General features: G+C 38.0%; 1 protein-coding gene and 1 long non-coding RNA gene across 4 annotated transcripts; one reads left to right on the top strand and one right to left on the bottom strand.

The window, feature by feature from the left end:
- The first annotated feature begins 17,508 nt into the window (after positions 1-17,508).
- LOC130715108 (uncharacterized) lies at positions 17,509-18,695 on the top strand. The gene is made up of 2 exons (XR_009011553.1): positions 17,509-17,678; positions 18,232-18,695. It is a non-coding gene; the product is annotated as an uncharacterized LOC130715108 (long non-coding RNA).
- Positions 18,696-18,828: 133 nt separating this feature from the next.
- Positions 18,829-26,872, bottom strand: LOC130715107 (peptidyl-prolyl cis-trans isomerase FKBP62-like). Of its 3 annotated transcripts, XM_057565154.1 has the most exons (6): positions 26,672-26,872; positions 26,375-26,449; positions 26,007-26,064; positions 25,826-25,912; positions 25,368-25,474; positions 24,711-25,100 (listed from the first exon to the last, which is right to left on the bottom strand). In XM_057565154.1, exons 3-5 carry the CDS (start codon positions 26,050-26,052, stop codon positions 25,368-25,370), a joined length of 240 nt encoding a protein of 79 aa, XP_057421137.1. In that variant the 5' UTR covers positions 26,053-26,064; positions 26,375-26,449; positions 26,672-26,872; the 3' UTR covers positions 24,711-25,100. The 3 variants fall into 3 exon arrangements, with proteins under 3 accessions (XP_057421136.1, XP_057421133.1, XP_057421137.1); XM_057565153.1 differs by lacking the exons at positions 25,368-25,474; positions 25,826-25,912; positions 26,007-26,064; positions 26,375-26,449; positions 26,672-26,872 and adding exons at positions 18,829-20,004; positions 21,328-21,399; positions 25,218-25,361 and having other exon boundaries at positions 24,830-25,100; XM_057565150.1 differs by lacking the exons at positions 25,368-25,474; positions 25,826-25,912; positions 26,007-26,064; positions 26,375-26,449; positions 26,672-26,872 and adding exons at positions 18,829-20,004; positions 25,218-25,361 and having other exon boundaries at positions 24,830-25,100.
- Between the last annotated feature and the right edge of the window lie 353 nt (positions 26,873-27,225).

Below are 27,225 nucleotides of genomic sequence, written 5' to 3'. Positions count from 1 at the left end.
GATGGCTTTTCTTAGGAGCAGCTTGATATCTAGCACAAACACCAACAGCAAAAGTGATATCAGATCTACTGGCAGTAAGATACAATAAGCTTCCTATCATTCTTCTATAGAGACTTTGATCAACATCTGATCCCTGCTCATCCTTGGTTAATTTAACATAAGTTGCAGCTGGAGTTCTTTTGTGACCCGACTTCTCTAAACCAAACTTCTTGACTGAGCCTTTAGCATACTTTCTCTGTGAAATGAACATGGAATCCTCCATTTGCTTGACTTGCAGTCCTAGAAAATATCTCAACTTCTTCACTCAAGTATCCATTCAGAAAAGCACTCTTAACATCCATCTGGTAGAGTCTGAACCTCAGTAGACAAGCAACTCCCAACAACAATCTTATATATTCCTGTCTAGCTATTGGTGCAAAAGTTTCATCAAAGTCAATTCCCTCTATCTGTGTATACCCCTGAGCAACTATTCTTGCTTTGTTTCTCGTGACAATTCCATTTTCATCAGACTTGTTTTTGAAGATCCACTTTGTGACAATGATGTTTACTCCTTCAGGTCTTGGTACCAAATCCCAAACCTCATTTCTCGTGAACTGATCAAGTTCTTCTTGCATTGCATTTATCCAGTACTCATCAGTGAGAGCTTCCTTGACATTACTGGGTTCTATCTCTGAGATGTAGCATCCATGAGTAATAAGACTTCTGGATCTGGTTGTTACTCATTCCTAAAGCTCACCAATAATGTTTTCTTGAGGATGGATCTTTTGAATCCTAATGGATGGGGCTTTATTCTGCGTAGACAGCTTGTCTTCTTGTTCATCTGCACTTGTCTCAAAATCATTGTCGAGGATGGTTGCTTGAGTATCGGCTGGAACATCTGCACCATCTTCATCTTCACTGAGATTGGATTCCTTTCTTGCACTAGGCTCTTCTTCAACACTTACATTTACTAACTCCATCATGATTTTTGTGTAGAGTTAAATACTCTATAAGCTTTTCTATTTGTTGAGTATCCCATGAATATTCCTTCATCACTCTTTGGATCCAGCTTCCTTCTTGGTTCACTATCAGCAAGAATGTAACATTTGCTACCAAATATGTGAAAGTGCTTTACTGTGGGCTTCCTTCCTTTCCATATTTCATACTGGGTAGAGGAAGTTCCAGCTCTAATGGTGACTCTGTTATGAATGTAACAAGCAGTATTTATAGCTAAGCCCAGAACTTAAGTGTAATATTCTTGGCATGCAACATGACCCTAGCTGACTCTTGAAGCTTTCTATTCTTTATTTCAACAAATCCATTCTGTTGTGGTGTGATGGGTTCTGAAAATTCATGATTGATTCCTTCTGATTCACAAAATTCAGAGAATTTTGAATTCTCAAATTCCCTTCCATGGTCACTCCTGATCCTTACAATCACAGAACTCTTCTCATTCTGAAGCCTCAGACAAAGATTCATGAAGGTCTCAAAGGTTTCTGATTTTTCTCTCATGAAATCTATCCATGTGTACCTGGAAAAATCATCAACACAGACAAACACATACATTTTACCTCCCAAGCTTTCAACCTGCATTGGACCCATGAGATCCATGTGTAACAGTTCCAATACCTTTGTTGTGGTCTGATGCTGGAGCGTTGTGTGGGACATCTTGGTGTGCTTTCCAATCTTGCATTCTCCCCATAGCTTTCCTTCTTTTATCCTTAGTCTAGGCAGATCTCTTATGGCTTCTTCAACAACTATCTTCTGCATGCTCTTCAAATTGAGATGTCCTTGCTTTTGGTGCCATACATTTACCTCATCTTCCTTTGTCAGCAAGCATCTAGAGACTTGAGCTTGCACCTGAGGTGTCCACATATAGCAGTTATCTTTTGATCTGACTCCTCTCATAAAGATTTTGTCATCCTCTGTAGTTACAATACACCCTGCTTTGTTGAACTTCACTTCAAGCCCTTGATCAAAGAGTTGGCTTATGCTACTTAGATTAGCAGTTAGACCATTAACCAGAAGAACATTATTCAAATTTGGAGATCCTGCACTAACAAGTTTTCCTACTCCCTTGATTTTTCCTATTGCTCCATCCCCAAATGTGACATACTTGCTAGAATGACTCCTGACATCTTTCAAATATCCCTTATTTCATGTCATGTGCTTTGAGCAACCACTATCAAAATATCAGTCTTCCCTTGCAGAGGCTCTGAAAGATGTGTGGACAACAAGACAAGTAACTTCTCCTTTGGGCTTCCATTGCTTCTTCATATGTGAGACATTTGCGTTGTTTGGCATATTCTGAGTTGAGGATAGCCATACAGCTTGAAACAGTAAGGTTTTATATGTCCATTCCTTCTACAGTAATGACATCTCCAAGGTGCTGTTTTGATACTCCTGACTTGTGTAGTCACATGTCGAGGCACATGTCGAGGCAGCTGGCTAGACAACTGTTAGTTAACAGGATTCTTGAATTTAGATTGTTTTGTTGCAGCAACAAAGTCCTTTGACCCCTTCTGATTTTCCTTATTAACATCCTTATAGTTAAAACCAATCCTCTTCAAGCTCCTTCCTTGCTTACTTGTTTCTTTTAGTATTTCATCTAGCATGTCAGATCCATTATTCAACATATGAAGTGACTTATGAGTAGCTTCAAGCTTACTTTTCAGAGTTGCACTTCCTCTTGAAGTTATGCATTGACCAACATCAATTTTTCCTTTTCCACAGTGTCAACATTTTCAAGCTTGGATTGTCACTTGTCACAATCTTCTTTTAGCTTAGTGCTGAGTTCTTTCAACCTTTCATTCTGAGAAGAGATTTGTTCTATCTCACTTTCCTGTTCTTTCACAAGTTTGCAAGATTCCTCCCATTTGTTATGCAGCTGCTTATAAGTCTCAACCAATTCTTCATCTGATATATCCTCATCACTCGTTTTTGAATCATAAACAGTTCCAGAGAAGGCATTAACCTTGTTCACAGAGATCTCCTCCTCATCTTCAGTATCTTCATCTGACCAAGTTACCACCATACCTTTCTTCTGCTTTTTCAGATAGGTAGCACATTCATGACACTGCACACCTTTATTCTGACTAGATTTGTCTTCTTCTTTCTTCTTTCTCTAAGAATTAACAAACTTGGGGTTGACAAACTTCATGTCTTGGACATTTGACCTGGTTCTTCTGTCAATCTTCCTCAGAGCTCTATTAAATTTTCTAGCAAGAATGGCCAATGCCTCAGACAGATTTTCACCTTCACAGTCTTCATCATCACCCTCATCTGTGTTAGACACAAAAGCAATACTCTTGTTTTTCTTTTCAGGCTTGTCACCAAGTTTCAACTCAAAACTCTACAGAGATCCAATGAGCTCATCAACCTCCATGCTCTCAATGTCTTGAGCCTCCTCAATTGCAGTGACTTTCATAGCAAATTTTTTGGGCAAAGACCTCAAGATTTTCCTTACAAGCTTCTAATCTGACATAGGTTCTCCCAGAGAAAATGAAGCATTGGACAAATCACGAACACGCATGTGAAATTCAAAGATAGTTTCTTCTTCAGTCATCATCAGGTTTTCAAACTGAGTAGTAAGCATCTGAAGTCTTGACATTCTCACTCTAGTAGTTCCTTCATGTGTTGTCTTTAGTATCTCCCAAGCATCCTTGGCCATAGTGCAAGTGTTAATGAGCCTGAACATATTCTTGTCAACACCATTGAAAATAGCATTTAGAGCTTTAGAATTCCCAAGAGCAGCTTCATCTTCTTCCTTTGTCCATTCTTCCTCAGGTTTCTCAGCAGCAATGATTGAAGTACCTTCAGCTTGTGCCTTGGTGGGGTGCTTCCAACCCTTGACAATAGTTTTCCAAGTCTTGTTGTCAATTGACTTGAGAAAGGTTGTCATGCGAACCTTCCAGTAGTCATAGTTAGTACCATCCAGAATGGGTGGCCTGTTGACTGTTCCTCCCTCCTTGTTATCCATGAGAACTGAATTAGATTCCCTGGAGCTCACCGAATCAGAACAGGGTGCCTACTATGATGCCAATTGAAATTCAGGTTCCCTTATAACAAATGTCATACGCGATGCTGGGACAACAAGTTCGACAATAGACTAACAGTAATAGCAATAACTGTAAACACAAGTAAACAAGACACAAGAATTGTTAACCCATTTCAGTGAAAAACTTCACCTACGTCTGGAGGGTTTGCACCTAAAGAAAGTAAATCCACTATCTCAAGATTCAGGAATTACAAACACTAATGAACACCACAGTTCATAGTTTACTTCCTAATCTACCCAGTGTATTTCTACTTAGTATCTCAACCTAAGTATGAGAGCCCCTTTCACTTTCTCTCAATCACTGCCTCAGTGATTGGTAACTAACAATCAATAATCAGAGTTTGAAGAATCAAACAGCACATATCACTACTTTGCTTTATAGAATCAGGTAGCAAAGTATGACAAGTAACAAGGACAAAGAACAATGAACAATCCTAAAAACACTTGATCTCTTTATTAGCTTCGGTAGGCTTAATGCTTTAGGTCTTCATCCTTTTATACACTTCAGCAGCGGCAGCATACGCACTAGGGTTTCCTTGGGCTGAAGTAACAGATTGCAACAATAAACAAATCAAAATTGAATCTCCAAGATATTGTTGCGTTTTTTCCTAGTAAAGATAGAAACAAATCTTTTATCAAAGATTGTTTCAACAAATAACAACCTACAATTAAAACCCTTATGGAAAAGCCACTTGAATTGCAAGTGACTTATTAAAACATATCTTCATAAGATCTTCAAGGGCCCACAATAAAATACCAAGCAGAGGACTGATGTCCTAGTTACACAAAGTCAGATGCCAGGACATCGGCTTCGACATCCAGTTGTTTTTTACAAAATGTAAGACAACAAAGTAACAACACACTGCTTTGGGAGTTCATGACTGTCATGTTGGCTGGAAATTTCTTAGTTCTTGAGGAAGTAACTTCCTTTCCGGAGGTCTTTTTGTTGCCAGACATTTGAGGTTATGCAAGTAGTTGAAGGCTTTTTCTGAAGAATTAATCTTTTGGAGAGAGATGATGGAAAAAGGTTCAAGCAAGATTATGTGATGAATGCCTTTGGTTTAACAAATATTTTTATGGTTGAGTATAGAAACCTTAAGCTTTGATTGATGTGAAACAGGAAAGGCTAATTTGGTTCAGTTTCTCAAGGATAATTATGATCTTTATGTATTTGAGAGTTGAACACTGGGTCAAACTTCAAACCGGTAACAACATGGGTCATTACTTTCGCTTTGGCAACTGTTCCACCATTTAGTGATGAGACTTGAGATGTGTAACACCCCACTTTTCGTTATTAGGTTATTTATTATTTTATTTTAATTATTATGTTATCTGGTAATTTGATAATTTATGTGATTTAATTTGATGATTATGTGATTATGTGATTTAATTAGATGATAAGGTCATTAATTTATTTTATTAAATAATTATGTGATATAGATAAATAAGGTTTTAGGTTTTAAGTGAGTAGTTGGGAGTGGGGCCCATTGTAAGATTATTTAAGGGTTATGAGAGAATTAGAAAGAGAGAAATCAGAAGATTAGGATTAGAGAAGCAGCAGAACAGAGGAACACGTGAAAGGTGAAGGAGAGGAGAAAAGGTGGAGAAAACCTAGAATTTGATCTTCAAGAAGAAAAGGGTCAAGGAGGCTTTGTACCGGTGTCATAGAAGGTAAGGGTTTGAATTTACCTTGTATAATTGTAGAATAACAGAGGTTGAGTTTAACATGAAGGAACCCCCATCTTCTTTGAAAATTCAGAACTGAGAGACTGTGTTGAGTGTTAACGAGTGGTGAGCAAAATTGATTTTGAGCGAAATTGAGGTTCTGGGGAAAATTGGGTTCTGTTCTGTTCTGTCCGCAGATACCCTAGCAGTCTGTGTTGTAGAGAGCATAACTCTCTCTAAAGAATTCCGAATTGAGTGAAACCAATTTTGTATGAAAGCTAACTCATAGGGTTATATTGGGTAATATTTTCGTAATTTTTGGGTTGCTGGTTCAATACCAGAATTATCTGCAAGTTAACTCTATTTCTGCTCGCAGACACCCTAACAACATGTGCTTTAGAGAGCATAACTCTCTCTACAGAATTCCAAATTGGGTGAAATTAGTTTTTATATGAAAGCTAACGTATAAGGCTATGTTTGGTAAAATTTTCATAATTTTTGGACTGCTCATTTAGTACCAGGATTATATGCAAGTTTGCTATGTTTCTGCTTAATTCTGGGATTGATTCTGAAACTGATTCTGGTAATTGATGTGAAACATTTGATGATTTTGTGTTGCTAGTATGTTGGTGGAATAATGAATGATTTGATATTTATATTGAAGTGTTATTTTGTGCAATTTTGGTGTGATTTCCATTATGGAATTTGGTGAGAAAATATGTTATATATTTGGGGCTGGAGTGGTCTCAAATTGCATGTTTTAATTTATGAGTTTTTGCACGAAATACACTTCATTTAGTCAAGAGGCAACGTGTCGGTTTTCATCGGAAAACTGAGGTTTGTCCCAGAACTGGAGTGGTTCTGGAAGTCTGGCGTGGACTTCATTGGTGGTTAACTGTCTGGAGTGGACGCGGTGATACCGCTAAGGTTAACAATTGGTACCACATGCATACATTAGAGTCTCACACACTAAGTTTCACGTTTTCAGTGGTTTTATGTGTTTGGTGATTTGTTGGTGAATTGTTTTGCTGTTGTGGTAAAGTCGAATTATTATTCTTCTTTAAGCTTATAATTTTTCGAAACATTAATAAGAATTGTGAAACTGTCTTGAGAGAAAATATTATAATCACTCAGATTTTAAAGACAATGTGAAGAGTTTATAAAGCAGGATCTGAATTGTTTACTTGCTCTTTGTTATGCTATATTTTATACAATGTAAGTTCTTACCCTTCTGTTGGAATGATGTTCTATGCAACATCGCTCAGGTACTGGAGGTAGAGATGTGGCTCATGAGGAGTAACTTCGGAGAGTCTTAGTTTATGTTATTATTATTATTATTATTATTATTATTATTATTATAAAATAAGTGTCTTGCTCTGTAATGTAACACTGGGTAGATATTTTACGTTACTTTTACATTTCGGTTGAGAGAATTTTATAACCTCTCCTTATGGAAGTTGTTGAATAATTTTCTAAATTATGGCGATGTCGTACTGTTGACTACCGAAGTGCTTATGAAATTCAGTTCTGAGTATGATGAATTTTATTGGAATATCATGGAAGATAAACCTATTTAAATAAGTGATTTTATGCATCTTAGGATTATCTGACTGGTTTAGAAATTTCATTGGCAGAAATAATTCATTCTTTGAAAAGCATATGAACTTATAAATTTTCACACACAACCAGTGTTAATTTTAATGAGTTTTCGTGAAGAAGTGTAATACTCCCTTGATATGTTTTTAAACTCTGATAAGCGTTTTTAAATAAAACAATGGGAAAAAGGGGGTGTTACAAGATGCACAGAGATTATGATAGCTTTAGAACAGCACATGGGAGTAGAATAAGTTTGATGACATCAGTTGCGTTTGAACTTCAGCTGGATGATTGTAGGTAGACGTTGCATGTAGATTCTTCACTTCTAATCATAGCTCTGGAAGACAATGCTTCCTTCAGGTTGTACTACATGTTGCTGAATAGATACTTTTCATGCAAGGCTTCTTGAAGTTGGGCTTCCAACTATGTAAGTTGTACTGATCTTGTGGCAGGGAAATATTCCAAAGGAAAGATTTTGTGTGGGTTTATGTTGTCCAAAGCTACGAACCCTTTATCCAGAAAAACTACTCTCATAATGAGGAACATGAAAGACCATGATTTGGGTCTGTTGTACAACTCTAGGTTTTGATGATAACAAGTATATATTTGTGGATGAAAAATTTTGGTACTCTAACGTTTGTCTTTTAAGTGTTTGACAAACAGGTTCTGATTCTGATTCAAAGATGAATTCATCAGAAGTCAAAGACCAAACATTGACCAATAATCCGCTTCTGCACTCACTACGTTCTGATGAACGGTAGAATATTTCTTCAGAAGTTCTGAAGACGAAGCTCTGATAACGGGTTCTGAAGATCAATTGCTGAAGACCAGAAGTTCTGAGTGAACGGTCAAAGACTATGAAGACTTGAAGATTCTGAAGACCCAAAGAAAGCTAGTTCTGAAGACCAAGTGCTTCTACTCTGAAGACCAGAAGTTCTTAGTGAACGGTCCAGATGCTGAAGATTTGAAGTTCTAAAGATTCAAGCAACCTCATGACTCTGATTAGAAGCTTCACTAGTTCCAATGAGAAGCGCCTCTAAAGATCAGTAGTCAAAAGCAAAAGGCATGGGTCACTATCAAAAGTACAAGCGTAGTGTACTATTCTGACCGCCTACCTAACGAAGATCAGCCACAACAGGTTCTGGAAATTTCAGAATTGCCCTCCAACGGATAGAATCCTTCAACGGATACATCGCGTGAAGCTTGGAGTATATAAAGGTTGAAGAAAGGAAGAAATGGCTAAGAAACCAAGATATAACATTGCAATACACTCAAGCGAATACCTTAGCAATCTATTTCTTCATTGTTCTAAATTTGTTTACACTTGCTTGTTTAGAAGCACTTCATTGTAAACCCAAACTGTTTTCAAAGTTGTTTGTAATTCCTTAAAGGACCAGATTCGGTCAGAAGCCTTGAGAAGATTAAGACTTGTGTGTCTTAGTGGTTGCTAGTTCATAGGTGTGTTAGTCACTTAGCAAGTTGTGCTAGTGCAGATTGTAACAACCTTTGATTAGTGGATTACCTTCATTCAATGAAGGAAGAAATCACCTTGGCGGATGGACTCGACGTAGCTTGTGGATTTTCAAGTGAACCAGGATAAAATCATTGTGTCATTCTCTTCTTTATCCTTTGAAACCGAAAGATTTACTTGAAATCTTAAAGGGGAACGTTTTCTTTGCAAAACCATATTCAAACCCCCCTCCCCTTTCTAGTGTTTTTCATACCTTCAGAACATACAAACTGTATGAGACAATCCTAGAGGTTCACACATTTAACAAAGTCTCTAGACGAAAGAAAAGACTGTGTAAAATGCAACACATGTGAGATCAATGATGATAAATAATTTTGACATACTGCACTAAAAGACATGATAGGACTTTGAGAGAAGTTGTCGAGCAAGTCCAGCTCCTTTTGTCAAGACTATGTATCATTAATGACATATGGACATGTCTCTTCAAACTTTTTAGTCCATACCAAGTTTGTCTAAAGAAGACTGACTTAACTTTGAGATCTCAGGGCAGCTTGAGCAGATGAAAAAGACCATCACATTTTCATTTTATTAAAGGAAACAGTGAGTTTACTTCGACACAATTATTTTATGTTGAGTAAATTTTGTTTTGGATCCTTTAATTTACTTTACCTGTTTGACTGTCATCACTTATTTTTAAACAAATAGTTCTGATAGAATTATTTGATCGAAACGTCTACAACTTAGTTTTAATCTTATGTTGTTTCGCCGGTTTCTTTGAGCACATCTGCAATAAACTCAGTTGAACTTTTTTGGTCCCCAGGAATTCTTGGGTCCTAATGGGTTAGCGAAAAGATTTTTTTTTTGGATGATCATGCATTTGGGGGAGCCTTCTTAACAACACAAATAATGAAAACAGATGAACCTTTGGAGTACTCTTGTTAGATCAAAAACATTAAGGTAGCATTTTCTGTTGTTTTAGCAAAGACTTGGCAGGATGATCAACAACATTCAAAATGGTTTGACCTATTTCAACAAATAGCGGTCTGAGTGTTTTTGTTAAGAAGGCTTTTTCCACTGAAATCTCTATGTCTCTTGAGAAGTCAATTTCTGGTTTTGAAAACATGTTTTTCAACTTAAGTGAGAACTCTTCTTCTTGTAGCAAGATTAACTTGTTCCTTAGAGTTATAAAGTCTGTAACTAAAGCAAATGAGTAAGCAAGAGATTCATCATATTCAGGAATTTCAGTGCTTACCTTACCATTCCCTTTGTTTGACTCGTTTGTTAATGCCATGAGTGCAAGGAAGAATTATTCATTGTTGTCTTCCTCATCTGAGCCATCTTCAGAATCTTCTCAACCCACTATGAGTGCTTTCTTCTTCCTGTGAGTAATATTCCTTGATGGTTTCTTGGTTAGCGTTGGGCATTCTGGTATGAAGTGTCCAGGTTTTCCACATTCAAAGCAGGTAAGAGGTTCTTTGTCAGACGGTGGAATCATTTTCTTTAAATCATGCTCCGTCCTGGAAATTTCTTTTCCTTTTCCTCTCTGTCGGTTGAGCCACATCCTCTTAAATTTTCGATTGAATAGAGCTTGCTACTCATCTGAATCGTCATCTGACAATCTCCATCCCTCAATCGATGATTCAGCTCTAGAAGTCTTCATGCCTTGGGCTTTGAGTGCCACTATCTTTTGCTTCTTGAGTCCCTCCTCGTCCTTTCTGAGTTCTATTTCATGGACCTTTAGGGATCGTAGAAGATCTTCTATCTTCAACGTTCGGAGATCTTTTGCTTCTTGGATTGTTGTGACCTTAGTCTCCACTTCACAGGTAGACTTCTCTGGATCGCGGTGAGCTTATCGATATTGTTGTATTTTCGATCAAGTTTCCTAAGAGCATTTACGATAGTTTGGAATCTTCCAAATAGATCGTCTATACTTTCATTTTGTTTCATTTTAAATGTTTTAAATTCCTCAACCAGTAGACTGAGCTTGGCTAGTCGTACATTTTCTGTACCTTCAAAAGCAATCGCCAGAGCTTCTATATCTCCTTTGCAGTTTCCAATCCGTCAACTTTGTCAAGTTGAGCTTTACTTAGAGCACACTGCAAGCATAGTCTAGTCTTGTAGTTGTGCTGATCCTCCTTCTTCTATGCGTCCGTCCAGTCTTCTTCCTTGATGACTTCGTTTGCAGCATTCCTGATATTTCCACTTATGATGATGCCTACATCTTATAGTTATTCGATCTGTTGAATGTTTCCATGTGGTTCTTCCAGTATGGATAGTTGGTCCCATTAAAGAAGGGAGACTTGTTTGTATCTGTCCCAGTGGGAATGCATTGATCTTCAGCCGCCATGGATCTTTTCTCTTAACTTGTTAAGATGTTAGTTTCTCAGAGCCAAAGCTCTGATACCAATTGATATCAAAAAAAGTAACACATGAAAAGGGGTTTAAATTGTGTCCCTAAAAACTCGAGTTTTCAAACGATTATAATTTTAGAAAAAGTTTTCGAAATCGTTTGATGCAGCAGATGAATATAAAGATAGTAAAATTAAATGACAGTAAGCACACAACAATATATCATGGTTCATCCACAAACGTTCGGGCTACGTCCAGTCCTTGGCAGTACCAAGATTTTCACTAACAAGTATCAATGACTTCTCCTATAACAAGTGTTCTACAAGACTTTTCCCAACAAGTAATCTACAGGACTTCTCCCAACAAGTATTCTGAGGACTTCTCCTAACACGTATTATGAGGACTTCTCGTAAAAAGTATTCTAGAAGACTTCTCCCAACAACAAGTATTATGCAGGACTTCTCCTAAGATCTTTTTCAAGATCGTTTGGTTCTACAATTTTCTCTTCTTACAAGAGTGATTGTAGACTTTTACAGTGCTGAAGAACTACAAAGTGTTTGAGAAGTATTTGACTCTTGAGTATACTTTGGGTTCTAGATCTAGAAAGATTGGATAGAGGATTTGACTCTTTGGTATTTCTCTCAGACAATAAGGATTTGACACTTGAACTTGTTGAAGAAAATAATTCAGATGAAAAGTTTTAGCTTATTTTCTCAAGTCTGAACGTATTCAAGTTGTCATTTTATACTTCAAGTGCTGCTTGGATAGGTTGAGAGTTGTGGGGCGTGTTGAGCATCTTGAGAACTAGCTTTTGGATCAAACAAACTTCTTGTCAGGTGCATTTAATGCCTTGTACTTCTTCGATGGAGACTTGTTGCTACAATGTGTATCTGTGTCCGCGGTTGGTAGCGTCTTGAGGCTTTTTCCATTCCTTGTATGAGAGAAATAGGAAATTGATTGTGACAACGTTGTACTTGTTTCCTTGGACAAAGTGCATTGTGAGATATCACGTGATTGCTTGCACTTGCTTTCTTTTCTCGAAAGTCAGAGGATTCAAAATTGAATGTGCCGCTTTTTATCTAGACATTGCACTTCCTTTAATATCACTTGTGACAGACGATGATGATGATCTTTACTAGCTTCAGTCTTCTCAGACGATCCACTAGCATTGGTCTTTTCTTTCATAGCTTATCCTGACACTTTAGATCTTCTTGTCTCCATGATCTTCCACTTTGTTCCTGATGAGATGATGTAGTAGATTGGACTTCCCTTTACTTGGTTAGTCTTCTTTGAAGCTTTAATCTTTCTCTTTCTTTATCAGACGATCCTCATATTTGTCTTTTCTTCATTCTGATAGTCTGTCATGTTGCTATTACCTTTGGTGTACATTGACTAGATTGATCTGTGAGTAGTCTTGTACTTTGTCATCAGACGATGGGGATGTGACTCATAAAATATATTTCCTGAAAAAGAAAATCACATTGAAGGATTTGAGTATATTATTTAGACTCTCTGAAATTTTTTATCATTCAAAACATGATAGACGGTGTATGCAGCGTTTGAAGTTAACAATTTCATCTTAATTCCTATTTCTGAGGAATTTCCAAATGAGAAACTATTTTCCCTTAACTCTTCTTTACTTTGGTACACTTATTTTGCTAATTATAAAGTTGTTAGTGTGTTTCCATCTTATTTTATTTGGAAACAAAAGAAGAAGGTTTTGCATGATATTAAATTTTACGTGTGGGAGAAACCTTTTCTGTTCTGTATAGGTGGTGTGCTGATGGAGTGATAAAGAAGTGTGTCCCTGTAGACGACTTTAAAGTATTTTGTGGCATTGCTATAGCTCTCTGAGTATGGGAGACAATTAAGTGAATAGAGGACATCTACTAAGGTCTTCCAAAGTGGGTTTTATTGGCCTTCACTATTTAAGGATAGTAGGCAATTTTTCGAGAGGTGTGATAGGTGCCAAAGAACTGGAAACCTTTCTAGGAAGAATGAGATGCCCTTGAAAAATGTTTTAGAAGTTGAGCTTTTTGACGTGTGGGGTACCGAGTTCATGGAACTTTTCCCAGCTTCTTATGGATGGAGTAAATTCTTGTGGCTGTAGACTATGTTTTTAGGTGGATTGAAGCTTCCGCCCTCTCAACAAATGATGCCAAGGTTGTAGTGGCTTTTCTGAAGAAAAATATTTTCACTAGATTCAGAGTTTCAAAGGTCATCATTACTGATGGGGGGGGACACATTTTTGTAACAAAGCATTTGAATCTGTTTTAGAAAAATGTGGTTTCATGCACAAGGTTGCCACCCCCAATCACCCACAAACCAGTGGTCAAGTTGAAGTTTTAAATAGCGAGCTCAAAAGGATTTTAGAAAAGGTGATTAGTTCGTCCCATAAACATTGGTCTAAGAAATTAGACGACAGTTTATAGGCGTACCAAACTACGTCCAAAACTCCTATTGGAACTTCTCCGTTTCAACTAGTTTATGGGAAGTCATGGCACTTGCTAGTGGAACGTGAACACAAGGCCTATTGGGCGACAAAATTTCTAAATTTTCATCTAAAGGATGCTCGTGGCAAGTGACTCTAGCAATTGAATGAGTTGTATGAATTTTGCCTTCAAGCCTATAAGACTTCTCGCATTTATAAGGAAATTACTAAGAAATGGCATGAAAGTAAGATTGTGAAGAGAGTTCTTTCCGAGTCAACAAATTTTGCTTTACAACTCAAGGCTGAGGTTATTTTCAGGAAAATTAAAGTCTCATTGGTCGTGACCTTTCAATGTAAAGTGTAAGATCCCGTTTTAGGGCATATTATTTAAATAATATTCTATGAATTACTTGTGCTATATGTGATATAATGCCTTAATAAAAGGTTATTTCTTATTAGAGGAAATATTAGGTCTTAGTAATGTCTGGACGTCGATGTACGCGGCATTACGAGCGTTTTGACTGTAATATTGCTAGGGTTCTGCGACGGTGACTTTTAGGTCAAAATCGGCCCGACAAAGGCGATAAGTTGGCGAAACGAGTCGGCGAAGACAATTTCGTGGGACACACCTCAAGGGGAGGTGCTGGGCATATTTCTAAAAATATTCCATGAGGGAATATTCCTTTCTTCTATTCTTTGAGGGTTTTATTTAAATAAAATGGGTTTTTATTTAAATAAAATGTATTTAATTATTTTAAACTTATGGTTTATTAAATAAATAATTTTGTAAATATTTTTGGAGCCTTAATGAAGGCTTGGTCGAATTTTTGGAAATGTAAAAGATGAAGAGGTTTTGAAATTCAAATTTGAGGTTTTATAGTGCATTAAGAGGGAAAACATGGTGGTTAATGCACTTAATCACATGTCCTAGACTTGGTTTTGTGTTGAATGAGTTTTTGAGAGAAAAATCTGAAGGGAAGAAGGGAATGGGCGGCCAAGAGGAGTGAGGAAGAAATGTGAGGTCTTTTTCATGTCTTTAAGGTGATTTATGGTGTTTATGGAGGAGGATAAAATCAAGGAATGGAGGCTTTCATGGAGGGGACTTGTCTTTGAATGTTTTGATTTTAAAAGGACTATTTTAAAAATAAAGATTCCTTCATTTAAAGTCAGCAAGGACTTGTTTTTGAATGCTTAAAAGTTGAAGCTTTAATTTCAATTAAATGGAGGATTAAAGCATGGCTTTAAAGAGAGTTTTAGACTAGAAAATAATTTGCAAAGAGGCCCTTGGTTTGACCAAGCTTTGACCGAATTTTTCAAGTGTTTTGGAGGGAAAAATGCATTCAATTACCTCTTCAATGCTTTGTCCTCAAACCTCTAGTATAAATAGACCCTCTCCCCCTCTCATTTCTTCATAACAACTCACCAAGCTCTCCCTATTGTAGCCGTGAGTTCTCTCTTCTCCCTCTCTTGTTCTTCTTTTTATTTTTCTTGTTCTTAGGTTAGTTTAGTTTTTAAGCCTTGAGCAAGGTCATTCTCAATATGCTCTGTGATTGCAGCTTAAGCTGATATGCCAAATCCAGAAGAGAATGATTTTAATCAAGTTGCTTAGAGATGTTTATCAATTTGAGGGTTTTTCTTAAAGAAGTTCTTGATGTTCTTATTTTGTTCTTATGACCTTCAAACAAAGGATTTTATAAAGGAGGTTTTGATCTTGGGAGGATTGAATCTATGAGAAAATTATGTTTTGCTTTGAAAGTTCTTCAAGTGTTCTTATGATCTTCAAGCAAAATGTTTTAGAAAAGAATGTTTGATCTTATAAAAGAAGTGGTTTCAGGTTTTCAAGGTTTTTGGGTGGAATTTCGTGATCAATAAGGGGATGGGCTTATGATCGATCCGATTGTCCGATTAGTAACGTTACTATGTCCGTTCGTTGGTAGGAAATTTCCATGTGTAGACCTAGCTTCAAGGAGCAACTCGAGACTTTTAGGAAAGCATACCTTTGAGGTAAGGGAACTTCGGCTACGACCTAGAATGTTAAGGACCTTATGCTAGATGAATATGCTAGTAAGGGCACTTCGGCCTCGGCCTAGATGAATTGCTTGTGGTTGTGAATGTTAGGAAGCATGATGCTAGGACTATCGATGATATATGTGCCAGATATGCTATGTGATAATAATGCAATAAATGTTAGCTAGTGTTATTATGAACATGCCTATACGCCTAGGGTGTTAGCTACATTTATTGATATGCATGCAAGTTATTACGCTATGATATTTTGTTCATATGAGATGAACGGGATATGCTTAGGGCCTAGTGATGATGACTGACTTGCATGGCATGCATTGTGGACCAAGTGACCTGGACTGGGCTTGGTTGGCCACGGCTAGTGACCTGGACTGGGATAGTCGATGGTGACATTTATGGGAGGCCCTGAATAAGGACGAACGTGAAACGACAGTGCGTTGGAGAGGTCCAACCCCGATCATCAAGCTGTTGGGCAGCGGTGCGTTGGAGAGGTCCAGCCTCGATCGTGGAGTCGAGTTCGTCCAGCCTTTCCAAGAGGGATCGGCTTATGGATATCCAAAGTGTCTGCATGCATGTGCACGAGCATTGACTAACAATAACTTAGAGCTACGAGATAGTTTCCCATACTTGTGCAACTTAGAACTTAATATAGTTCCCCTATTTGTGAATGTTAGCTTAGGGAAGAACTTGTGATTGATAGGGTAGTACACCCTACTTATGATAAGTGTGGGTTAGAAGTTGACCCTTGCTTGTTTGTTGTTTGTTGTTTGGGGCGCTTAACGCCTAGACAACAAGCATGTGTGTGATCAGTCGAGATGCGGCCCTATACTTGCTTGATGTGGACGACGACAAGGCTCGAGACATCGATCGCGCGACTGATGGTTCAGCTATGGGATTGGCGAGAGCAGAGGATGCGAAACGATGTGATGCGAGCGTCGGAGGAGGCCTTGGAGGGCACGCGGCCTATGAGTCGGGTACTGAGGGTGATAATTGAGTCTGTACTTGGGGGTGAGCCGAGTTTGTTTTTAGGGTTCGAACCTAACCTAGAGACCTTCTTGTTGTGTTGGCTCGAGCGCGGTCGAACACTAGTTTAATCATTATGTTTTAATTTGAAAGAATCATTGTACGCTTCCAAAGCTTTTATTAATAAAATGAATAATTTAGTTTATTTCTCCAGTTACTAATTCTTTATTCTTAAGCAATGTTTTAAAAAGGTTTTTATTTCGGCTAAAATTTACCCACATTTTCGAAAAAGACTAATAAAGTGACCCCCGAGATTTAGGGATGTTAGATAAAGGAAGTGTTTCCTCAGGAAGCTGTTGAAATAGAAGTCAAGTTCTATGAGAACTTTTACTGTGAATGGTCAGTGACTGAAGTTATATCATGGTTGTGAAATTGTTAGAGGAAAGACCACCCTGGACTTAGCTTCTCCCACATAGATGCGGAGTAGGAGTCTAACAAGGACTATAACATAATGCTTCTTGGGAGAAAACCCAAGTAAAATTTAGCTTAGTATAGTAAGTTTTCTTATTTGCATTTGCAGTTTTTAAATGATTTTATCTTTAGTGTTATTAGCTTCTTTAAAAACAACTGTCATTTTTTGCGCGGAACTCACGCAATTTCCTTTGTTATGGGGCGCGTTTGCACCAAAAATCTTATCTCTGGATTATTTATGAGAAACTCGCGCCAATTTCAGTGTTTCATGGCGCAATTGCGTGACATTCTAAAAAAATAAAAAAAATTAACAAGAAAATCTATAAGTTCAAAATTTTATCTTATTGTTTTTCTTTTTAACCTAACCATGCGAATATGCTGGTTTATTTCTTTAAAAAAAACTTTTGTTTAAAAACAAAACAGATGTATTTTTTTAAGGAAGAAGATAAGAATAAAATAAATTTATATGTATTTAACAACCGTTGTCTCTCCCCACTTGACCCAAGGCACATTCTATTATTTCTATCTTGCGCCATACTTGCGCAGTCATGCCGCAATTCTCCTCTCCTCTTCACCGAAATTTTTCTTCTCAAACCATACGAAAATTAAGCTTGTGTTCAATTTTGCTTTATCATCATCCTCTTTGTTATTAACATCAACCATTCACAAAGGTGTGTTCTTCCATTTGTTCTCCCTTCGTCCGCAATTTTATATCTATTTAGAGCAATTCAACTTTCCTAATTTACTATGCTTAATTTCTTGTTGGAACACGAATTAGAGTGCAAAATTGAATTTGTTGATGTCTGTTGGGGTTATGTAGTGAATGTTTGGGTATGAATTATTAATGAATAAATTATGCATGTCAAGTGTTTGATGAAAGTTCTCTTTGATTTTCTAAACTATTGTGACTTTAAAAGTAACGAAAACATTTAGGTTGAGTGGTATAGGGTGTAAGAGTTCTATATATTTGTTAAATTATATTCTCAAAGTAGGTTCTTACCAAGTGTTTGTTATGACCCCAGTGTTTGAGTTGAGTATTTTCAAAGAAAAGTGGATTGTTTTTCTATAAAAAAAAAAGGCATTAGATAAGCTTAAATATTTGTTCTTATATATGCATTTGTGGAGATCACGATTAGTTCACAAACTAAATTGATAGAGCTGATACCTCCGATTATTTTGAACTAACTTTTGGACTATATGTGGATTGCTTTGTTTACGCTGAAGATGTATGGCAAAATGAAGCAGGGAGCGAGCTCAAGTGGAAAGTGTTTCCGCTCATATGAAAAGAAGGATTTTTATGCCACCTTGGTCGACAAAGGAGTTATTCTTGAGAGGTATTTTGTTTTTCCGTTAAGATAACCTCCCCAATTTGCAAGAGCGATCCAAGAGAGGGTTTGACAGAAACTTGCTGGAAAACAAGACTTGGGTTGCGAGGATGTGGTAAAGGAATTTTATGAATATGCATGGGCTGATGATACTCTTGTTGAGTTTGAAGAACCTATCTACACATCGTGGTATAGAGAAACCAAAATAGATTATAATCCTTAAGTCATCCAAGAACTTCTAGAGCTTCCTACCATATATCCTTACCAAGGAAAAAAAAAAATTCCTATTATGAATTATTGGTATGACCTCCACATGCTTTAATTCTTGAAAACATAGCTTATACATGGAGTTATTTGCGAATCGGAAATGGCGGGACCGAACATATATATTTTGAGAAACCACTTGTAGCATGAGTAGAAACTAGAGTTATTTGGGAACCGGAGTCAGCGGGACCGAACATATATATTTTGAGAAACCTACCTTGATATGTCAATTTGTAAGTGGTTTCTACTTATGTTTCAAGTGGTTTCTCAATGTAACACCCCGATTTCCAGGTGTCACTTTAGTAACCAAAAATAAACTTTACGCGGAAAACAGGTAATTTTTTTTTCGTTTTCTTTCCTTTAAATCAAAGCGATAAGGAAGTAAAGACAAAACCCAACAACTAAACTAACCGATATACAATATATACACATGTAAAGCCTCAGCTGCACTCCATGTCACGCGCACTCGCAGTGACTCCAAAGTAGTACGCCCGCAGGCAAATATATACAAACCAGAACTGTGAGTAAAAGTATCAAAATACAGTTATCCAGAGAAAGTCGGCACCCAAAAATGGCCTGAAAGAAAGACCCCTACACTCCGACAGACTCTCTGTGATCCTCCTCAAAAGAACCACACAAAAAGCCACACATCGGAACCTACCCTGTCCCAAAAAGAAACTGACGATCAGAGCTCTACACAAAAAATGTCGCTAATCCTAACCTACCCTCCCAGCTCAGCTCACCAATCCTCCTCCTCCTCATCGCTGCTCGGCGAGTAGCTCTCCCCACTGCTCTCGGAGCCAGAGTCGGAATCCACCGTAATCATCTCAGTGTCCAAATCCATAACCTCCCTCCTCACTGTCCTGCGCACCGCCCTAGTCGAGCCGGTCTCCACATCCACCTCTCCTGTAAGAACATCCTCCTCCACCACCCTCATCAAGGGGTCCACACGGTAGCCGTGCGGTGAAGAGAAAGATAAGAGACGTGAGGCAGATGGGACAACAGACTCCCTCCTCGGCTGTACGAGCCTAGAGGACGACGTCACGTCGGTAGGGGCAATGGCAGTAGCAGGAGGTGGCGCAACAGGTGCAGCAGCAACAGCAGGCTCGGTCTCCGCCGGGTCCTCCTCAACAGAAGGTGAAGTCGGAGGTGGTGCAGGTGGTCCATGTCCAGTGCCTGGTCCACAGTGAACTGAGGGCGACAAGTCAAAACTCAGCTCCATACGCCGTAGCACTCCTCTCGTCAGGCGTCCTCGCTCATCCGTCCGGTCCTCCATGACCCTTCCCCTGTACGTCGCCCGGTGACCAGGGACATCGATCACCCAAGCGGTGGGGGCATCCCGATCCAGCAACTCATATCTGATCCCCCCCGAGGGAGAGACCATCGAGAACCAGTCGGCCATCGACATCTGGCAGCAGGCCGACCGCCCAAACACAAACATACAAACAAAGCCAAGGCGCTAGGGTCAACTCACAGAAATACGTAGATATACACTCAACATGTGATATGGGGTATAGATATATGTTGATATATACATATATAAACAATCCTAGCATGTTATGGCTCTAACATTGCTTCATTAAACAAACAGCACACAATTCAAGTCAGAATGAATGTATGCGTGAAATGCACAATATGATCCGGATTTGTGACGCGTTCCCGTTCGCCACAAGTGAAGCATTCCCGTTCTTCACTATGGATGAACCATTCCCGTTATTCATCCTGGATGAACCATTCCCGTTATTCATCCTTGGTGAACCATTCCCGTTATTCACCATATGATGAACCATTCCCGTTATTCATCATTTATGCAAGGTGAACCATTCCCGTTATTCACCATGATATGCACAGGTGAACCATTCCCGTTATTCACCCGATTGATGCAATATGGTTAGCCAAACAACGAATCGTCCTTACCACGAAAGTGTTTAGCTCACAACTCAAACTCAAAACAAACCCATGAGTTAGTGTCGGTCAGTACAACACAACTCGGAGTAAGTGTCGGTCAATACAACACCACTCCACCCACAGAATACACAAGGGTCTAGTGTCGGTCAATACAACACAGCCCAAACAACAAGAGCGCTAAGTGTCGGTCAATACAACACCGCTCCAACAACAAGAGAACCCAAGGGATTAGTGTCGGTCAATACAACACAACCCCACAACAAGAGTACGTAGGGTACTCGGTGACTTTCAATCATCACCATAGCTCACCTTAGTGGCTTTCCCCAATTCCAAAACTCTCCAAACCCACAACTAAGTCGACTTTTCCCCGTCTTTCGCAATTATTTTCCCTTTTAGTTTCTCCTATGATTATTCGTTAACAAAAATAATTTCAATTCACATTAGTCAGGTTATGAGTTTATTTCTCAAAGTCTAAGTTTCCCAAGTCTTTAGTTTTCAAATCTAAGTTTTCAAAGATCAACCACCCAAAATACATTTTCCCGGGGAAAGTCTAAGAATTCCAACATATGGCTAAGTCTCAAACCCCACATTTGGACTTGCCTGGGGTTGTTCATCCAACCCGAAATATCAAAGATCACCAGATCAATGAATCTCCACTCCGAAATTGCGTCAAAACGCCCAATTCATCACAACATCAACATCATAAGTTTTGGAAACATTCATAACAATAAACCATCATCATAATCAATATCATAGTAAAGCATAAGTCGAATTTATCGACGCCTATCATGCAATCATAGCTAATGTGGTAAGTTGCCCTAACCTCGAGCTGTTCCAGCTTCGCAAACAAAGTTCTCCTCAAACAATTGCTCTGAGTATTCCAAAGTTCCTTCAACTGAACCTCGGAGAAAACAAAGCAGAAACCAAACAAAATCGATTAGTTCGATCGCAATACAATACATAAACGATAGACAAAGCATTAAAGCTTCAGAATACGACATCCGGGTACGCAAAGACAAGTTTTCGAAAACGAAAAACTCCCCCCCTAAAGGAAATAACCCACGGGCATAAGGAGAAAAGAGCTTCGGCTCTTTTTCTTCGATCAAATCAGTTTACAAGGTAGTTTTAGGGTAAAACTAAGGCAAAGAAACTGTCAGAACAATTTTCGGACAATCGGGTCGAAATACGACTATCCAGGGGCATTTTGGTCCAAAATAAAGGCTCAAAACTTCAAAGTTATCAGTTCTGAAAACAAATTTGACAGCAATGATCCTCATGACATCCGTGACAACAAATCCTAAAGGCACGAAGTCAGATTATAGCTTTTCGACAATAAAGTTTCGAAATGTGAGACAAAAAGGATTTTGAATCAGTTTTTCAGATCCTTATCAATTGGATCACAATCAGCGTTTACTGACAGAGGTTTTAGGCTCATGGGAACCTAGAGAACATAACCCAACCAAGAAATCGAAGAAATCAGACCATTTTAGAAAAAGCTCAAAACTGTGAGCACAGAAACGACTTCAGAAACTCAGCAGAAACAGTAATCAGAGGTAGGATTCATGCTAGTTACCTCGATACCTAGAAGTAGGGACGAACTGCACGAAGATTGGTCAAGTTTTCGCGAAAATCTCCTTCTCCCCCAAGCTCCCCAAACTCGCGGCTCTAATGGGTGTGGAATGGTGAGATTTTGCTTTTTCGAGCTATTTATAGGCGGGTGAAATCGCGGGAAAAATGAAAATTTCGCGATTTCGATTTTTGCAGCACGTTCACCGAGGAATTCTAAGAGAGATTCTGGCGTCAGAATTCCAGAACTCAAATCAAATACCTAAGATTTGGGAAAAACGATATCCAAAATCCCAAAAGCGGTGTAAGTTAGTCTGTCCCGAAAAACTACTTTTTGCCGTGATGCTCAAACGACAAAACTTCCTACTGAAGAAAGATTGGAAACGTCGAAACAAATCTGGCAACACGGACGGAATCTTCGTTAGAAGTCCCGAATAGAAAAAGTCTTCATCCATCGCTCAAAACTAGGGTTTCGAAGCAAAGAAATTAGCGTCGGCGGACATCCGAAAAGTGAAACCTATCGTGCGTACAGTCCAGAGTTCCAAAATGAAACGCTGGTCGATGGAAAAATAAAGAGAATCTTTAAATTTTCCAAGAGTTCGAAATCTCACTTAAAACGTTGCTCTAAAGCGAAATTAGTCTATTCTGGACACGCTCGCCATAAGGCAGGTGTGCAGACGACTCTCACTAACACCGAAAACGACTACGCAACATTCCTCAAGCAATTCCTGAACTTTCTTCTTCATTAATCTTTCTCAAATATCAAACTCCTGTCACGCTTACACTGATTCTACGCGTGAGTCAGAAACTAACTTGTTCTGAAAATCCAGGTCTTACACTCAAAATATATCATTTGACGTTCTCCCAACTCCGATTCCCAAATAACGTCATGTATAGCTATGTTCTCAAGAATTAAAGCATGTGGAGGTCCTACCAATAATTTATGATAGGAAAGTTTTTTTCCTTGGTAAGGATCTGTGGTAGAAAGCTCTAGGAATTCATGGATGACTTGGGGATTATAATCTATTTTGCCTCGCCTGTACCACGATGTGTAGATAGGTTCTTCAAACCCACCAAGAGCATCATCAACCCGAGCATTTACATAAAATTCCTTTACCACATCCTCGCAACCTAAGTGAAGTTTTGCAGCAACTTTCTGCCAACCCCTCTCTTGGATCGGTCTTGCAAATTGGGGAGATCCTCTTAACGGAAAAACAAAATACCTCTCAGGAATAACTTCTTTGTCGACTAAAGAGGCATAAAACTCTATCTTTTGATTCGAATGAAAACACTTTCCACTTGAGCTCACACTCTGTTTACTTTTGCAATACATCTTCAGCATAAGCAAAACAATCACATCTAGTTCAAAATAATCCGAGGTATCAACTCTACCAATTTAGTTTGTGAACTAATTGTGATCTCCACAAATGCATATTAAAGAACAAATATTTAAGCTTATCTAATGCATGTAGAAAAACAGTCAACTTTCCTTGAAAATACTCAACTCAAACACTTGGGTCATACAAACACTTGGTAAGCACCTACGTTGAGCAAATAATTTATCAAATATATAGAACTCTAACACCCTATACCACCCAACCTAAGTGTTTCTGTTACTTTGCAAGTAAAAGTAATTTAGAAATTCAAAGAGAACTTTCATCAAACACTTGACATGCATAATTTATTCATGAACAACTCATACCCAAACATTCAGTAAATTGGGGAAGCTGAATTGCTCTATATAGACATAAAATTGTGGACGAAGGGAGAACAGATGAAAGAACACACATTTGTGAATGGTTGATGTTAATAAAGCAGAAACTGAACACAAGCTTAATTAATGTATGGCTTGAGGAGAAAAATTTGGGAAAAGAGAAGAGGAGAATTATCGCGTGAGTACGATGCAGGACAAAATGTGACATGAGTCAAGTGGGGGAGAGACAAGGATTATTATATAAATATAAAGTTATTTTATTCTTATCTTATTCATTAAAAAAAGGTAGATCTATTTTGTTTTTACACAAAAGTTTTTATTATATTATTTTTGTTAAAACAAAATAATAAGCATAATCGCATGGTTAGGTTAAAAAGAAAAACAATAAGATAAACTTTAAACTTAAAGATTTTCTTGTTTAAAACATTAAGGGTTATTAAATAGATATAAAGTTATTTTATTCTTAATCTTTTTTAAGAAGCCACTACAAAAAAAAGGCATTTGCCGGCGCTTCTGGAAGCATTTTGATGAGGCGTTTCTTTGACCGCCGCAGTTGCGAGCGTCGGGGGCCGTTCTGCGGCGCCTATATCCAAGCGTTGGAATAACCGCCGCTATGTTCAGTCTGTAATTCATTCCGCCTCTGTTTTGCGGCGGTTAGAAACCGCCGCAAAGTCTGTAATTCATTAGATATTTGATTAGTATATAAAGTCTCGTTCATAAAAAGATAAGCATATATATGAAGTCCAATATGCCATGACTCCATGAGTGTTAATTTCAAATAGAATTTCACCACCTCTGCAATCAATTTAACTTACATTCAATAAAGATCAGTATAGCTACAGAAGCAATCACCCAGTTCAGAATCAAACACAAAAATTGTTTCATGAGTAATAAATAACGAAAAAAAAAGCAAATGAACTTTTTAAATATTAAAATGAACTCCTTCTATGGACTTAAATTCACATGAACCAATAGAATTATGTATATCACTCAATGAGGTAAATGGTAAGAACTTTAGCAGAAAGAATATCAAAATAAAACATACCTTGTCTATGAGAATTCTAAGCAATCCCAAGGCTTCGGCAAGATGAAAATCAGTCTACTGAACCAGAAAAAGGGAAAATTGAGCAACGGGGCTATAAGACAATATCATCTGTAAAAAGTTTAAAGTGACAACAATGATAAACACATCATATCACATCCTATACTATGATTATGTTTCTTAAATACTTTCATGCACATCAAGTGAAAGAACAAGATGGGGTGGTCTCTTCACTTCTTTTTAAGTAACTTGCAGATGCTTTTTGACAAGACACCTGCAAGATCAGAGGAGGTGAATGAAATAAAACATACCAAGAATTATTATGCTAAATTCAAAAGCACAAAATCACAGGTTATAAAACAACAAAATGACACCAAATTAAAAGAGCAACCTGCAAGTTACGTGACCTAAAATTGATTTAGATAAATCCACCAAAGACATTTAAGAGCAAAATGACCACAGATAGTTCAAGTTTCCAACTGTAAGAGCTCAAGGGACTTTTCCTTCACCATCATATGGAAAGACATCAGAACATGCATACCTAAAACTTCATCAGGATCCTTGCTAGTTCAGCTCGGATTGTGAAAAGGGCATTTTCACTTTTCTTCATGGTTTTAATCCCTTCATCCCATCCCTTAATAACTTGCCCTGCATTGCCAAAGTGACAATTAACGTGTTGATAAATTGTAAGAGTAACACCTAATTAGCAAACATTCAATCCAACCATAATAACTTATCCCACCAAAATAAAGCATAAAGAAGCAATAGTAGTAAACATATAACGTACATGTAAAATCGTAAATGCAATTAAAAAATAGTAACAAGTGAATTCAGAAAAAGAGTCAAATAAGCCATTGAATAAATGCAAGTAGAAAGAGTACACAAATGAAACTAACATGATAAGAGTAACATATTCTTAGAAATGGATCTAACACATTCAATTACAACGCCCACAATTCAAAAGCAAAAGCAAAATAAAAGAGCATTGAGTGCACTCACCTTGTCCAAGAGTGAAATCGAAAGGGATTCCCCTATGTCTGCTGGAATCAAATTTGGTGCCATCAAGCAATGTTCCAGTATAATGAACTGCAAATCGGAAAAACCAAGATTAAGCACATTCACAGCAAAATCTAATCGAAGCAGCGAATGGAACAAACAGAGAGAGGAAGAGGAAGGGTACCATTGACTTCATCACCAGCTTCAGAAAAAGGCCTTTGGCATCTCATAGTTAGCAAGTTCTAAGTAAATTTGAGGTCATTCAGAAAGTAACACAATTGATAAGTAAAATTCACCAAAAGTAAAATTTACTAACACATAGGATGCCAATAAACTATCATATATGTAAATGACACCAATCCAACCCCGTTGACCCAATCTCAATAGTTAGCATTGTTCTTATCTAAATGATAAACCCTACTAGTAAGATCTAAACACAATAGAATGATAACAACAAAGGCATTCCTCATCAAATTCAAAGCCAATAGAACCTCAAATTGTATATCAACAATACATGTCGGAAACCACATGAAACAAGTTTAGGAACCTAACCCTTTTTTGCAATACGATCTTCCTCCGTCTCTAGAGAGTACCAAATCGTCCAATAGAATCAATCAGTGTCATAACCTGCAACAAGTAACAGTAAGTTGAAAGCATGAATCGCATCATAGCATGGAAATCGAAAAAATGAGACAAAAAGGGGAAAATGGTTGTCAGCATGAATGTTGACAAAAAGTGGTTTGAATCGCATCATAACAGTCGCAGCGATGAACAGGAGAGAGGGAAGCCATCGGAGTGAAGATATACAAGGTTGAATCATGAATCGAAACAATGTAAATCAAAACGAACCTGAACCAAAGTAGAATCGGAAAAAACCGAAGAATAATCGCAAGATGAGAGTCTTCAATCCATCATTCAGTGAGAGTCTTCAATCCATGGCTTCAATCCATCATCCAAAACGAAGATGAGTTAGGGTTCAGAAGATGAGTTTCGAGATCGCAAAAAGAAGATGAGTTTCAGAGCAAGAGAAGATGTGTGAACTGAGAACGGGAATGAAACGCGGCGCCTTTTGATTTTATTTTTTTAAATTAATTAACTTGTGGCGCCTTCCCCAATTGCCCCTTGGTTAAACCGCCACAAAATACTTATAAACCGCCAGAAATTGAAAGAGACCGCCGCTAATTGACTCAAACTGCAGCGCTTGACTAAACCGCCTGTAGGACCGCCACAGTGTTAAACTTTGCGGCGGTTTTCCTGAAGCCACCGCAAACGCCTCTAAATGTTATTTTTCTTGTAGTGGCTCGCGCAATTGCGCCTTGATACACTAAAATTGGCACGAGTTTCATGAAAAAAATCCAGATATACGATTTTTAGTGCAAATGCGCAGTGAGACACTTAAAATT

This window comes from Lotus japonicus, chromosome 4 (assembly GCF_012489685.1).
Source record: "Lotus japonicus ecotype B-129 chromosome 4, LjGifu_v1.2".
Classification (NCBI taxonomy): domain Eukaryota; kingdom Viridiplantae; phylum Streptophyta; class Magnoliopsida; order Fabales; family Fabaceae; genus Lotus; species Lotus japonicus.
Note: the sequence above shows the minus strand (reverse complement) of the source record. Positions and strands in the feature narration are given on the sequence as shown.

What these genes read in the sequence shown, in the direction of transcription:
- LOC130715107 (XM_057565153.1), bottom strand. Translation starts at nt 20,004, where the DNA reads ATGTCGATGGCCGACTGGTTCTCGATGGTCTCTCCCTCGGGGGGGATC.